The sequence below is a fragment of the Nothobranchius furzeri genome, chromosome 10 (genome assembly GCF_043380555.1).
Source record: "Nothobranchius furzeri strain GRZ-AD chromosome 10, NfurGRZ-RIMD1, whole genome shotgun sequence".
Classification (NCBI taxonomy): Eukaryota; Metazoa; Chordata; class Actinopteri; order Cyprinodontiformes; family Nothobranchiidae; genus Nothobranchius; species Nothobranchius furzeri.
Genome location: NC_091750.1, coordinates 34,613,619 through 34,629,498, shown reverse-complemented (window position 1 = coordinate 34,629,498; position 15,880 = coordinate 34,613,619). Strand labels below are relative to the sequence as shown.

General features: G+C 41.8%; 2 protein-coding genes across 2 annotated transcripts in view; one reads left to right on the top strand and one right to left on the bottom strand.

The window, feature by feature from the left end:
* taok3a (TAO kinase 3a) overlaps positions 1-15,880 on the top strand; it is a 113,626-nt gene that overhangs the window by 2,528 nt on the left and 95,218 nt on the right. The gene's annotated exons all lie outside the window — the stretch shown is intronic.
* Positions 901-3,396, bottom strand: LOC107372788 (zinc finger BED domain-containing protein 4-like). The gene is made up of 5 exons (XM_054739379.2): positions 3,085-3,396; positions 2,849-2,960; positions 2,560-2,699; positions 1,336-2,401; positions 901-1,231 (listed from the first exon to the last, which is right to left on the bottom strand). Exons 1-5 carry the CDS (start codon positions 3,235-3,237, stop codon positions 906-908), a joined length of 1,797 nt encoding a protein of 598 aa, XP_054595354.2. The 5' UTR covers positions 3,238-3,396; the 3' UTR covers positions 901-905.

Sequence of the window (15,880 nt, the reverse complement as noted above, 5' to 3'; positions counted from 1 at the left end):
GTGAGGCATCATCGTTTTAATCTGCTCCAGCAGCTAAATAAACTGTTTAAGATAACGTTAGCTTGATATGTTAGCTTCCATTGCCACCGTTGTTATCAGCTAATGGTGCGTTCGCTTTCTCCTCGGAAATTCTAACTTCCCAGTAGGAAAAATCAATGAAAAAGGACGGCAAAAGGAATGAAGATACACAGTAAATTTAGTTCACAGTAAAGATGTTTGCTTCAGTTTAATTATCAGCTTATAAAACTACAAGGACGATGTTAAAATACAAACAGTTGTACGTTATTTATCGTGATATTTATCAAATATGGTTATATATTGAGAAAAATACGTATTTTAATTCTCTTTTATAATTAAAACATTAAACACTCAAAAGTATCTAAAATTGGTACCGTTAAGTACCGGGATCGATTCGTAGGTACCAGGAATTAGTACCGAATCGATTCAAATGTCAAAAGTACCCATCCCTACTGGTGCCACATATGCACAAAGTAGTGATGGAATGATGATACCTCAAGGAGTGTATTGACACACTAGACAAACTGTGTCGGCACTGTACTGACACTGTGTTGGTCACTCAATAGCGACACCTGCAGTATTTCTAAAATCATTGCAGGTAAATAAGATGGAAAAGCTTACATGCTGCAAACCCACACCAGGTGTGCAAAATTTAATTTCCTGTAATCAAAATATATCATTATGTAATTTAATTTACTCAATTTAAGTTAAGTTGTTTATGAAAGGAGTTTAACATTTGCTTATAACCTTTGTGTAAATGTTACAATGAGTTGGCATGTTAAATCTGAATGTGTCTAATAAAAATCAGAAGTAAAAGTTTTAACTTATGTAAATGTGTTAACCTCTGTGTTAGATCATACAAAATAAAAGACTAAATATGGATTCATTTATGCATTTTTATTGAGGAACAAAAGTTTGTGCAGTGTGTTTGCTCCAAGGCGATTTCTCCTCTTAGACACCAGTTCCCCTGCCTTAGAAAACACTCTTTCACAGGGTACAGATGAAGATGGTGTGCATAAGAATTGAAGTGCGAGTTGATAAAGGTGTGGATATAAATTCTGGTTATTTTTCCAATATTGTAATGGGTCTTGTGTTCTCGGTGCATTTCTTTCAGCCAGGTAGCGTTGGACTTCAATTATGGAATTGGCTGTAGTATTAGAGGTCATCCTGCTCTCCTCAACCTCCATATCAAGGTGCCTCCAGAGATTGTGTCCTAACAAATAAATTGGAAATAAGTCTGTTAATCATTGGTTTACTATCACATGACAAACTTCCGCAGAAATAAACAAATATTCACAAAGAAATGTGTTTTCATACCTGAACTGTGTTCTGATCCACGTGAAGTGCTAGGCTCCTCTACTGCTGGGTCAGGCTCATGGCTCCTCATTTCAGCAGCACACTCTGACTTCAGTCTCTTGACAGCTTCAGTTGCTTTCAGTGGACTAAAAAAGCCAGCAGTTTTAAACCTGGGGTCCAACAATGTTGCCAGTGACATCACACTGAGCGATTCCATGTTGCAGATGGACTCGGTTAGCCGCTTTGACAGATTTTCAGCCAGCTGTTTAGCAGTGGGTTTTGTCACCGTTGAAGATTGATGTTGAAGCTCAATGTGGATCATTCTCATCAATGGAATAACCTTTGACCCCGAGACTCTTTTTTCCTCAGAGAGTTCTTTTGTGGCTTGGTAAAAAGGAGCAAGCACCCTGAGCATCTCTTCAATGATTTCAAATTCTTCTGGAGTCAGTGGAGTGAGATCAGTTTTTAATGAGGCCAGTGACACCCAGACTGCCTCCTTCTGCTCAGTCAGTCTCTCCAGCATGTGGTAGGTGCTGTTCCATCGTGTCGGCACCTCATTTATTAATTTATGCAATGGTGTTCCCAGCTGTTGCTGCATTTGAGTGAGCTTTTCCTTGGCCATGGTGCTTGATCGAAAGTATGTCACAATTTGCCGTGCTTTGTTGCGTAGTTCTGTTAGTGTTGAGATTTGATCACATGATTTTCTTACAATTAAATTTATGGAATGGGCAATGCAAATGGTTTGCCGTACTTGCAGCATTCGAGCACATGCAATCATGTTTGCTGCTGCATCAGTGACAAGACACCTGACTTTGCCTGCTATGCCCCACTCCTCCATGAGGCTCCTTTTAACTGTGGCCATGTTTTCTGCAGTGTGTTTCTGAGGGAAATGCTGCACTCCCAAGACTGATGAACAGAGTTCATGGCTTTCTTTGTCCACATAGTGGCAAGTAACGGCAAGATATGCCTCCATATTAATGGATGTCCACATATCAGCTGTTAAACTAACAGCAATGACGCTCTGGAGGTCCTTTTTTGTTTTCTCCTTTTCCTCTTCATATTTCTGGCTCACCAAGTCCTTGATGACCTACAAGTAAACATACCAATACTGTAATACCAATGTTACATAAACACACACACACACACACACACACACACACACACACACACACACACACACACACACACACACACACACACCATGAAAGTAGTTGATTAATTAAAGCAAACATTTCTTAAACATACCTTCCTGCTTGGTAGAACATATGAGGGTGCAATAAGCTTCAGGAGCTCCCTGAATCCCTCATTTTCAACAATGGTGAGTGGCTGGCAGTCTTTGATGATCATGTTAACCACAGCATCATCCACTGCTTGCTTGTTAGGAACTGCAAGCCAAAAGGAAATACTTTTTTAAAAGCTTTAAAAAGCTTATGAAAAGGATTTTACAAGCAATACTACAGAGTCACACAAAGCCTTTTGTGTGTAATAGACTAATTTTGACAATTCAGATTTTTTGGTGATAATTTCAACATACCTGGGGTATCTACCAATTCATCGTTGCCATGCCGAGCTCTATAATGCCTCAGCATTGATGAAGTGCTCTTATTTGTGTAAGACAGCTCTGTGGAGCAGAGCCGACACTTCACCTACAATAAAATAAATAGTTAATTTATCTGAAAACAATTTAAGCCTCTTACCAGAGAAAGACTACAAACACATTTACAATACAGAAATAACAGTAAACGTTGCCAAATGGAGAAAACAATTTACCTTTTTTGGCGTCAAAAGATCAAAATTATTCCAGACTGGGGAAAACTTCTTGGAACGATCCATGAAGTCAGCGGAGAGAAGTGAGCGTGAGGTAAGGAAAAATCCAAAATCAAACAGCAAACAGCAAAACTCTAACCAACAAATCCGCAACATGTCGATACAGTTTGCTTCCTTATAAACACAATTTGGCGCGGCGCATCCAAACGACACACAATCCTGTGTCGGTCACGTGATATTTTCTTAAAGCGATACACGCACCGATACGGGGTTTCACTCTTGTGCAGTCGACACTGTGCTGACGCGCCAGTGTCGTTCGTCCCATCACTAGCACAAAGTAGTGCCTCACCTGGGCCACCCCATTTTAAAAGATTTGGACACGCCACTGCTTTTATGACCATGATTTCTTTTAATAAATGAGGGAAAACGTGCAAAAAGGAAGCTCACTGTGGCCATGTTTTATTTCTTGTGTGGTCATTTTAATACTTTAACCGCAGAACCCCATGAAAGGTTCAGAAAAAACAGTCGGGTAAAAAAATAGAAAAGCAAAAATTCTACTACCGTAAAATCTTTCTTTTGAAAGTAATTTGATATTTTCATGAGCAGAACGGGGAGAAAAGTAAAGAATGAAATAGTTTAAATCAGGTCAGAGACGTTCATAAAGTTAAAATAACTTCTAATCTCTTCTACTCCAGCGAAGAAGATGATCTCTTTTTCTGTTTATATTTAATTTAATCGGCTTGTTCTGTGAATTCCTGCGTGACTCATGCCGCCATAAGCATAACGTGACCTTATTGTATTTGACACACATCTAAAAAAAAGCTTTTTTATGCTGATTGTCTCATCTGCGTGCGGAGCGTGTCGTGTGCTGCTGCCTGCTGGTTGTGACATTTTCTTTTGTCTCGTTCTGCTGCAACAGAAGGTGATGATTTATACCTGAAAGGGACTAAATTTTATTTTATTAAAACAGAAAAACATGACTGCCTTTCCTTCGGTTCATTCAGTCACTCAGAAATAAAGTAAATGTTCAAACTATGAATTTTCTTGTTTTGAGTCCAATAGATCTGTCAGTAAGGAAAGCAATATGGCGCAGTGTGGGGGCCAAAATTAAGACTACTTTCCAGCAGCAGGAGGCTGTATAAATTCTGAAGCAAACTAAAGCTGGCGCCGGTAACTGAGAGGCTGGCGCTGCTTACTGAGGAAAAGCACCTTTACCGGCGTTACTACTAGATACGCTAGGGACTAGCAGCCCTCGGCTGGTCATTGACTGGTTCACACACTCCCTCTGCTGTCTATTAGCATGGATAGGCTAGCGTTAGCCTGGACGGGCTGGTGTTAGCATTGGAGAGGCTAGCCATTAGCATGTCTAGGCTGGCCACTAGCTGGATTTCCTACCCCCTTGACGGACCATTAGCATGGATAGGCTAGCGTTAGCCTGGACAGGCTGGTGTTAGCATTGGAGAGGCTAGCCATTAGCATGTCTAGGCTGGCCACTAGCTGGATTTCCTACCCCCTTGACGGACCATTAGCATGGATAGGCTAGCGTTAGCCTGGACAGGCTGGTGTTAGCATTGGAGAGGCTAGCCATTAGCGTGTCTAGGCTGGCTACTAGCTGGATTTCCTACCCCCTTGACGGACCATTAGCATGGATAGGCTAGCGTTAGCCTGGACAGGCTGGTGTTAGCATTGGAGAGGCTAGCCATTTGCATGTCTAGGCTGGCCACTAGCTGGATTTCCTACCCCCTTGACGGACCATTAGCATGGATAGGCTAGCGTTAGCCTGGACAGGCAGGTGTTAGCATTGGAGAGGCTAGCCATTAGCGTGTCTAGGCTGGCCACTAGCTGGATTTCCTACCCCCTTGACGGACCTTAAGCATGGATAGGCTGGCGTTAGCATCAGAGAGGCTAGCCATTAGCGTGCCTAGGCTGGCCCCTAGCTGACTAGTGACTCTCCGAGACATGCTAATGGTTAACCTCTCCGATGCTAATGCCAGCCTATCCATGCTTAAGGTCCGTCAAGGGGGTAGGAAATCCAGCTAAGCATGTAGGAAAATGTGACTTTTTTATTTAGAAAAAGTGGACCTGAATGAGGTTTATGCCTTCTAGAACAAGCTGATTTTAGGAATTGTTTGATCATTTTAATAATAATATGAATGATAATACGTTTCATTTGTATTGTGTTTTAAGACAACAATCTCAGAGCGCTTACAGGAAGAAAACGGACATGATTATGAAACATTAAAAGCTTTACTTGTCCTTTTTTAAGGCTGTTTGCAGGTTGGAGTGCCCCTAACCCCTCAGAGAGGGCATTCAGCACAGAAAGCTCTTTAAAGTCCAACTTTAAAGGAACTCCGTCATGAAAATCCCCTTTCTGAAGCTTTTGACCATGTTATGAAAAACACCCCCAAAGACGATTTTGGCTCTACACGTGCAGGAGCTAGAGCGGGTTGTCCAGCATTTGAAAGGTTGCAGGTTCGATCCCACAACCCCTAACCCTCCCTCCAGAGAATGCTGCTGTTGTGTCCTTGGGCAAGACAAGTGTTGTGCAGCACCTTGGAGGGCTGTAGAACCCTAAGAAGGTGCTAAACAGAGCATTCTTCCCTTCAGCTCTGCTAAAGTCTGCTAGGCTGTTGCAGACAGGCTGGATGTGGCATCATGACTCATCCATGTGGAGGCAGGTGTGGAGCAAATCCAAGCATCTTATTTCCTGGGTTGAAGGAATGGCCAATAAAAATAACTTGTATTCCATATAAAATGACATCTCAGTAGTGCCAACAGTAGTATCGTGTTCTTGTGCCAGCTGTTGATCTGGGAGGTGTAAGATGGCATGGTGCAGGTCCTTTAATTTTCATTTTCTATTCAAAGTCCTTATTACAGGACACATTTTCCTCAAACTGAATATTTTCCTTCATTATTGAACCAACCACAAGAGTCACATCTAATCTCTGTAATAATTATTAAACCAGTTAAAAACAAGAATCCAACTGTTCAAAAAGCTAAAAATGAGCAATTTGGCCTTAAATCAAGATCCTGGTGTTGGCCGGTGTTGGGCCCGTGGTGCTGGTGAACTCTAGTAAAAACCAGGAACTGTGTCACAAACACAGGAAGGAACCAGAGTAAATGGGATTAAACCCACAGGTAAAACAGGAGCACCTGCCGAGCGAAGGGTTTTAACCTGTGTGAGAACAGGCGTGCAGAGATTACGACTGGGGAGCCGAGGGAGAATTAAAACAGCCCCACTAAATAAGATTTGGATTTTAAACATGAGGTCTGTTGATAATCTCATAGATTTTGTAGATTACAGGAGAAGTTCGACTTGAGAACTTAAGTGGCTTCAGTCTTAGGATGAGAAAAAATAAACTTTTCTTATTAAGAGGAGCAGAAAAAAGTCACAAAGTAAAATTTGGATGTGTTCCTAATGTGATTGAGCAAAACTTTCTATAGACCCAAAAATGACATCGATAAATGTGACGACATATCTCCGTTTTAAACGTCGCCAGTTCAGAATACTTTGAAAAGCCTCTTTTGTTCTGTTTTTAAGGGTAAACATCGGGTAAAGGACTCGGTGGGCTCAAACAAGACAACCGAAGGCCCCTCGGAGCATTTCAGCTGCCGTCTGCTGGTTTCATCCCAAGGGCTTGCAGAGAGTCCAACCAGAAAACATCTGATTGTTAAAAGTTTCTGTTAAACTAACCTGAGGGGAAAAGGCTCCGGAGACGACTTATGTAAAATGATAAAAACCAGGCGGAGCGAGATGGACGACTTAGCAGGCACCAAACGCCTGTTCGCCCGGAGACAGCTGGAGATAGGCACCAGCCCCCCGTGACCCTGTGTGGAGAAGTGGGTGTAGAAAATAGACGGATGGATTATTCATAAATTATTGTGGAAAATAAGTATTTGCTCCTCTGTTCTCCACTCATTACCTGTATTAATGGCACCTGCTGGAACTGGTTACCAGTATAAAAGACACCTGGTTGGTGGTTGACTGAATGCTTTTTTGCCCCACTGTCTGGTGTTTGTCCTGATACTTTAGACTACTGCAGCATCACAGTTCTTTCTCTGCCTTTATGAAATGTGTGCATGTGCGAAAACTAGGATGTTCGATATTATCGGCAGACATCTGGTCAAAAAGGAGACACGAGACTGCACGTGTCCCATTTAAAATCAGCCTGCCTTCATCCCAGCAGCTGGAACTCTGACAGAGATAACAAAATCATAACAATAAACATTCTCTCCTCACAGTGCACCCTCTTATCTAAGTCTCTTAGCTCACAGAAGAAAAGAAGATTTTAAAATTAAAGAGGAACTTCCACAACTAATAAAGTTAAATGAGCGTTTGTTCATGAAACATATGTTTCATTAATCTGTGCTCAATGAAACATGTTTCAGCATGTTTACCGTAAATCCTCTAATACAGGCCCGGGCCTGTATTTGACTCAAGCCCATCAAGCTCCAGGCCTTTTTTGGAAGGAGGGCCAGTATTAGAGGCAGGCCTCTATTTCTATTTGAACAAAATGAACTAATGGTTCGCTGGAGTTTTTGACAATTAAAATTGCGCCCACATTTTCAAAGTTAAACACATTTCTTTTAACAACGGTAGTTTCTGCTTCAGCCCTCTCCCCCTGCTTCAGTCCTCTCCCCCCTCCCCCTGCTTCAGCCCTCTCCCCCCTCCCCCTGCGCAGCGGCCGCAAACTCACTGATGCGCCTGCAGCCTCTCGGAGTTCCTGCTGCTCTAAACATTAAAATAATTATTTCATTTTCTGTTCCTCACTTCTGATTACCTTCAATGGTGTCTGTTTGTTGCAACACCAGGTACAAAAACTAACTTGTTTTTATTTGACTATTTTTCTGTCCTGTCTGTTTATTATCTTCCTGCATCTCCTCTCAATCCTAAAGAGAAACTGCTACCTGGGTTCATATATATTCACCTCATGAGTTACCTTTGAACTGCAGTTCTAAAAGATCTACCGACCGCTAAAACAGCAGAGTGCTCGCTGCTTGGCGGCCACATCAGTGATCGGTGCGTCGGAGGACAAGATGATGTGCCCCGCTCCACAGCAGCGAAACACATCAGGCGCAAATAAAAGACAGAAAACATTAAAGGAAAGGAACTGACATGAACGATCGCGCCCGCACTTGCTTGTTACCACATTCCACCCGGCCACAATAAGAGACCGGCCATTATTCACCTCCGCCGACTCCGATACCGGCCAAAATTGGAGACCTGGCCTTTAATTGAATACCGGCCTGTATTAGAGGATTTACGGTACTTGACGAAGTCATACCATTTGCACTCACACAAGAACACGTAAGGTAAAGTTAAATCCCATGACACATAAATAACCATTGCCCCAGTTCAGAGCCTCCGGTATCGAAGAAGGCGTGTGTTTCTGAGGTTGTCTTGGTAACATCCCTCAAACTTGTCAACCTCTGGTTGGCTACACAATCATAACATGAGATCCTTAAAACTGGATCACTCTGGATGATTCAGCAGTTCTAGAGGAAGCTTCAGCCCGGCCACCTGAAGCACACCTCTTCAACCCACCAAAGATTTTGACATGTCGTCAAAATCTTTTCGCACCTACGAAGCTGATAAAGTAAACAGTTCCTGCAGAACAAGCTGAGATTGTTTAGACTCCTTAAAAGTCCACCAGAGATGCGCAGTCCATCCGTCTGTCGTAGGGATGGGTACCTTTGACATTTGAATCGATCCGGTACTAAGTCCCGGTACCTACGAATCGATACCCGTACTTAACGGTACCAATTTTCGATACTTTTGAGTGTTTAATATTTTAATTCTCTTTTATAATTAAATATATATTTGTCTCAATATATAACCATATTTGATAAATATCACGATAAATAACATACAACTGTTTGTATTTTAACATCGTCCTTGTAGTTTTATAAGCTGATAATTAAACTGAAGCAAACATCTTTACTGTGAACTAAATTTACTGTGTATCTTCATTCCTTTTGCCGTCTTTTTTCATTTGATTTTTTCTACTGGGAAGTTAGAATTTCCAAGGAGAAAGCGAACGCACCATTAGCTGATAACAATGGTAGCAATGGAAGCTAACATATCAAGCTAACGTTATCTTAAACAGTTTATTTAGCTGCTGGAGCAGATTAAAACGATGATGCCTCACACTTAGATCGTTGTCGCTGGTTTCATCATCACCCAATCACCCGTCGCATTTAGTAAAGTGAAGCCAAACTTAAGAGCGCGTTCTTCTAGTCGGGAATTCGGAGTTCCGAGGAGAAAGCGAACGCACCATTAGCGGAACGGAAGCTGACATATCAAGCTAATTATATTTACCTACCGGAGCAGATTAAGATGAGGATGTCTCACTTAGATCGTTGTCGCTGGTTTCATCTTCACCCAGTTACCCATCACATTTAGTGAAGTGGACCCAAGCTTTAGCGTGCGTTCTTTCTACCATGCTGCTCTGTTTACAACTCGCTCGCAGCGACCGACGACATAACGCTCTTGCGCATGCGCAGCTGTCTAGGCAAGTTCTCGTTGTGAAGGACGGGTACCGAAACGAGGCACCGTTTGAAATTACGTGAATCGGTGCTCAGTCGGTACTATGGAATTTGGTCAGTACCTTAAAAAGTACCGAATTCGGTACCCATCCCTAGATGACCCAGAGATAGCTCAGGACTGATTTGGTCTCATGGAGGTTTCTCTACGAACCACGTGCATTGGGGTCGTCGGCTCCTTGACATCTCGGATCCAAACGGGGGTCCCCAGAACGGGTGAGGTAGAGCATGGCGAGATTGTGTCTGATGTGTCTTTGATAAGAACTTCATAGTTCATGCTAACCATTTCTTTTCACCCAGAACTCAAGCTCTTCTAGATACGGAGGTTCTGAAATCTCATTCACACACAGTCACCATCTTAGATTCATCCACTCACAGTAATATCAGCCAACTTGTCATGTTTTTAACTGTTAGTAAAATAAATTCTTACTTTTATAAACCTGACTGTTTTCTGAATCAAAACAAAGTGTTTACAATCCTCTAATAAATAAAGAATCCTAGAATCTTCTGATTAAAGCACATTAAAGACCAGGCAGGGTGATGTTTTATATTTAGATAATCACAGCTGTAAGTAGAGGTAATATTTCTATTGAGCTCTTAAAGCACCCAATTTACCAAACCCTACACATGTACGGGTTTATTTTTGGATAATTTAATTTGTTTGTTGATTTACGTGTTCATAAATAAATAAAAGAAACTATTTTTAAATAAGTTTGATTGTTTTACCTGTCCTCGCACTCTCTTGTTTAACAACTGAGTTCCAATGACAATCAGCTGAACACTTATTATTCCACAATCTGAGTGTTAACTGTGTGTGTTAATGAGAACAAATACCTGCAGGATGATGAGTTGGGGTGAGCAACAGCTCAGAATAGTTATTGTGATGGTACATTTGTGTCACCGTTACCCAAATACACTCACAAGATTTTCATCACAAGTTGATTAAAATGTAAAAGCGAGGAATCGTTATTTAAAAACAACGGTTTCCTGTACTCGTGCAGGTCTGAGCGGTTATTAAAAGTAAAAACACACCAAGGACGCTGACGCTCAAAGTGGTGCTGCAGCTGATTAGCACCTCAGACACATCTGGAGGGTTTCACGGCGTCTGGTGCTGTGGAGTTGCTCTGCCGTCTTTACGGGGAGAAGGGAAGTGGAAGTGGCCGAGCATTTCTGGAAACACGCTGAAAAACGAAGCAGCAAGAGTCTCCTGAGAGCCAACGTGTTGCTGTCCGAGGTGCTGCAATCACTTTGAGAGCCTCGGCTTGAGGGCGGCACATGATTTACAACTCGCTTGTTTGGAGGCTGGAAACGCAGACGAGTCCTTCAGCTGAGTGTGATTTTACATCCTGAGCTGATCAGAACAGAAATGAACACGTATAACCCTAACCCCAACTCTCAAAAGGACCCCAAAAAAGAAGAAACAGAGACAAGGAATTCCAATTTAGAAAAAAAAAAATCTGCATAGATGATAATAAAAAATAAAAATAAAAATAAGAATTTATGACAAAAAAAAGATAAATGATTGGTTTCTGAATCCCCTCATAATGTAATCCTGAAATATTCATTCCCTTTAGATTTCTACGCACTAATTACTCTGATCACACACAAACTTATTTGCTCTAATTACATAAATCCCAGCGACACAACATTTCTAAAATTAGCACATGGCTGTCATAAGAATCCACAAATGTGGTTAATTTATGGGGAGTGTTTCAGACATCAGTAAAGAATCAGAAGCTTTACATTTTTATTTCACGTCGCTTTATTTTCACCACTTTTAAACTTAGTTTTTGTTTTGTTGGAGCTCAGGAAAAAACTAACTCAAGAGAAAAGAAAAGTCTGAGTTTCCTAAGTGTGATGTCTTCTTTTGAGAGTCTCCCCCTGCTGGTGATTAATTATAATGCAGGGTTGGGGTACTCGGCAGCTCCATTGATGATGGTTTTTAAACAGTTTGTGGTTAAAACGTGCAGGTGAGAACATCTGAAACCCAAACAGGGCATCACATAGACACCACTAACCCTAACCAACCAGATGGAGCATGTTGTGGGCCAGGCTGAGAGCATCCATGCATGATTCATGATGGTGCATGTTTACCGCCGCATCCGTTTCATTACCTGATGAGTTTACAGTCCAGTTTGTGTACACCTGTTAGGCGTCTCTCCACAAAAAGGCTGTCAATTTTTTTTTCTGAGGAATTCATGACGTGCTGGTGAACAACTGAACCTATAGCCGGTCATGCAGGATTAAATTCAAAAGCATCATAACTAAACTGCTTTTCTGGCTGTTACTAACAAAAACTCTCCTTTCAAGACACCTTTCAGGTTTTAAGGGAAGACCCGCTCGGAGAAGTTAAAGGTGCATTATGTAGAAATGAAGTCAAAATTACATCCTGCGGTAAAATTGGGTTACTGCGACCGGCCGTCGTCAAATTCGGCGCTGCAGTATTAGCCTGCAGGAGATGCAGCACCCTCACACTCACTGATGGTGAACAGTCGTTACGTCCCTCCTTCCTTTGTTTTGAAAGGAGAAACACTGACCACCTGGAAATGACATATGTTTCAGTATAACCCTTCGATCCAAAATGACCGCAACATTAGACTCTTTTGGGATTTTCTCACTGTAAAATACTCACCATATTCTTACATACTGCACCTTTAATCCTGAGGTTTCTATCGACAGCTCTTCAGAAACAGGCTTGTAAATTACATGTACATGGTTAGAACTCCTGAATGAAACCTGGAGTTCTGGACTAGTCTTGCTGCCTCTTTCAAGCTTTTGCATAAATATTCTACTTTAGCTGCATTTTTGGTTTTGATTTCAACAGGAAGTCATCCTCTATTAAATATAAATGCATCAAAATTTTAATCTTGATGCTGCATCTACGTTTGCCCCGTCCCATTAGAATTCAGCACATGGAAAACACACATTTCCAGCTTGTTCCCAGTGGATTTTAATCAAAACAACATTTCAAAATAGGTTACATCTTTCTGAGGAAAAACAAACAAACAAACAAACAACAGGAAACCCCTGCTTTGTTATTACGTCTCGCTGTGCTGCATCAGGCAGAACTTGTGATATTTCACGGCGTAAACGCGAGGTAGGTGCCTCGGCTGAATATAAATGGTAACATTTCATGCCAGCCATCATTACACACCAGCATCGTTTATCGTTGCCTGAGTCAATCAGACCGCCACAGAGAGCCTCTGGGAAACATTTGTAATGCCGCAGCGCTCCGACACTCCAGCCTGCAGCTGTCTGGGATCTGATGCTGCATCGTTCTTTTACCACCTCAGTTTTCTGCATTTGTGGTGGCAGCTGCATGGTGTGTGTGTGTTCTTTTAAAATGAAAGTGCGTCGTGTCATTAAGTTTTACCCTCAAGCACCAAAGATGGACTCATGATTTTCTAACATTTTCTCAATTACAGATAGGTCAGTGTCAAGTGTTGCTTGAACCATCTGTTTGGCATCAGCTCTCTTCATTACGTCTGCTGTTAAATCTAAAAATGTTTCCTCTTGGGAAGCGTTAAGAGATCCGGACCTTTCTACTGAAGAGTCCTTAATAACATTTTTTTTTACCAAGACGTGACAAGATAACGATGTTAGTGGAGCTGAATCCTGAGAATTATATTTAAAATCTAAAGCTTACCATCTGCCTTTTAAATCACAACAATGCAGTTTAAACGTCACATAAATGTTTGTTTGGTGTCTTTTTCAGCTTCTCTCATCTTTTGTATCGTCACCTCTGGATAATTACCCGGTTTAGCAGCACGAACATTTGTAACTTGTGCAAAATTCTGCCGTGAGACCTCATAAATGATTCCTCCGGTCCTGGCATGCCTTCACTAGCTTCCTTCGTTCATTTTACCATTTTAACCATAACTTTTAAAGCCTCGAAGGTGTGGGAAACTCGTTTAATCAATGCATTTGCTGTGGTCGCTGTACTCGGGCCAAAACACAGCCTAGGAAACGCCTGAATCAGCCGGGACGATTCTGCCACATCAGAGGGCTTAAAATGGCAGGATCTGGAGTCTTACCTCCTGATATTTGAACATCTTGCCTCTGATTGGCTAACAGCAACGCAACTCTACCACTAACTCAGTTTGTTCTGTGACTTTAATGTTTTATCTCCACAAATAACACAAGCCTGGAGGAGCTTCTATTTTCTATCAGAAGCTAATGCAGGAGATTGCAAACATGCACGGCACCGTTTTAGTGTTCTACGACCCCCCAAGGTGCTTCACAACACAATCACCCATTCACACGCTGGTGGGGATGAGCTACGATGTAGCCACAGCTGCTCTGGGGCGCACTAACTGAGGCGAGGCTGCCGAGCACAGGCGCCACCGGTCCCTCCGACCACCAGCAGCAGGCAACTAGGGTTGTCACGGTAACCGGTATAGCGGTAAACCCCGGTAAAAAAGTTGACAATAAAAATAACCGTCCAGTTTTTAAAAAACTATATTATCTCGGTGGGTTTACCGTGGCCGCGGTTTCAGCGCGGTGACCCTTACCAGCCACCGTCGCTTCAGCTGAAGTTCCCGCGGCGCGCACACGCACTTTTTAGTTTGCAACGGCACCAAAACTTTGAAGCTGAAATAATGGCCGAAGGAGGAGACGGCAGCGCCCAGGACATCCATCAGCCCTCAAAGAAGACTAAATCGGAAGTATGGGCATATTTAGGATTTCTGAAAAACGCTGAGGGACAGTTAATAGAAGACGGCTATCCCGTTTGCAGAACGTGCAGGAAACAAGTGTCTGCAGAAGGTAACACTTCGAATCTAATGGCACATCTGTGTGACGATCACCCACGTCTCTACAGCCAGTGCAAGGTAAGATAACATTAGCATTTTAGCTTAAATGCATGACGTGAGGACTTTTGGTTGAGGGAGAATGCAACGAGTCACTATATCCTGCAGCCGCAGCGTCCTCTGCCAGCATTTAAACCGTGTCACGGACACCCTGTTGCTGGATGAAGCATCTTATTTGTTGATGATGAAGAGAAATATACAATTAGTTCCTTGTCATGGATTTGTTTACTTATTCAATGCCATTCATACTTGAACATTTGGATTTGATTACATAGTGTAGTAGTTATTTTAGTAATTTGTTTAAAGTGGCTATTTATTTTAAATACATATTTTTTAAGGTTGACTTGTACAGCGCTCAAGTCAAGTGTGGACTGGAGTTTTAGATTTTCATTTTGATAATGAAGAAAACAAGTATATGAGAAAACAAGTGGTGTTTCTTTGATTTGTTTACATATTGTTTATGTTTCGAATGTTTGGATTTGTATAATTTAAACCTGCACTGACTACTGTAACATGTTCCAGAAAAAGAAGATATTTGTTCCTTTACTTGTGAAAAGTTGCACTTTTGCTAAGGCTTTGTGTTATTTTAGGTTTAATAAACACTGTTAAACCTTTTCAAAACTATTTCAGTTTGTGTAGAACAGGACTATCAATGCTTTCTGAACATATGCAACACCGTTTAAAAAATACCGCGATAATACCGAAAACCGTGATAATTTTGGTCACAATAACCGTGAGGTTAAATTTTCATACCGTGACAACCCTACAGGCAACGTGGGTTAAGTGTCTGACCCAAGGACACAACAGCAGCATTCTCTGGTCAAAGCCGGGATTGAACCTACAACCTTCTGATTATTGCTCTACTTCCTGACCTGCGGCTGTCCCAGATAGGTGTAGGAGGCTTGTTTCATGTTCAGCCTGCGTGAAAAACTCAGAGTGACCAATTACAATCAGAAATAATCACTGGAAATGTTTTTTCAGTCAACCACGCCTTTAAATGGCCACGCTGCCTCTGGTTTAGCTGACCTGCTGCAGATGACGCCTGAGATCAGAAAGTTGAAAACACTTTTAAAGAGTTGGCGTTTTCAATTTGCTTTGACCTCATTTGTGTTCTTGTTTTTTTCTATTTTACTCACGATTGTTGATTGCTTATTTTCTTGCATTTTATTCTCTTTCACTGTGAAGCACTTTGTGATTTTTATCTATGAAAAGTGAGTTTTTTTGTCACGTTCCTTTAAAGTGTTTCCTCCTGTAGACGATCTGGACCTGGCTCATTTGGACACCTGCCTATGGATCCAAACGCTGAATTAGTAATAAAGTAAAACAGTATTTAATGGTGAGGATGAATCCTTTTACACCCTGAGATAGTGTCCAGGTCAGACGACTCAAAGACCAGTAATAGTTTCAAAGTGGGTACTTTTGTGCCGGTACCATGAATGTTGGCAGAG

Excerpts from the sequence above, each read along its gene's own strand:
- LOC107372788 (XM_054739379.2), bottom strand. The coding sequence starts at position 3,237 with ATGTTGCGGATTTGTTGGTTAGAGTTTTGCTGTTTGCTGTTTGATTTT. Across the intron at positions 2,700-2,848 it reads TGAATTGGTAGATACCCCAG|TTCCTAACAAGCAAGCAGTG; the intron begins GTATGTTGAAAT and ends TTTGGCTTGCAG. Across the intron at positions 1,232-1,335 it reads TGGATCAGAACACAGTTCAG|GACACAATCTCTGGAGGCAC; the intron begins GTATGAAAACAC and ends TTTATTTGTTAG.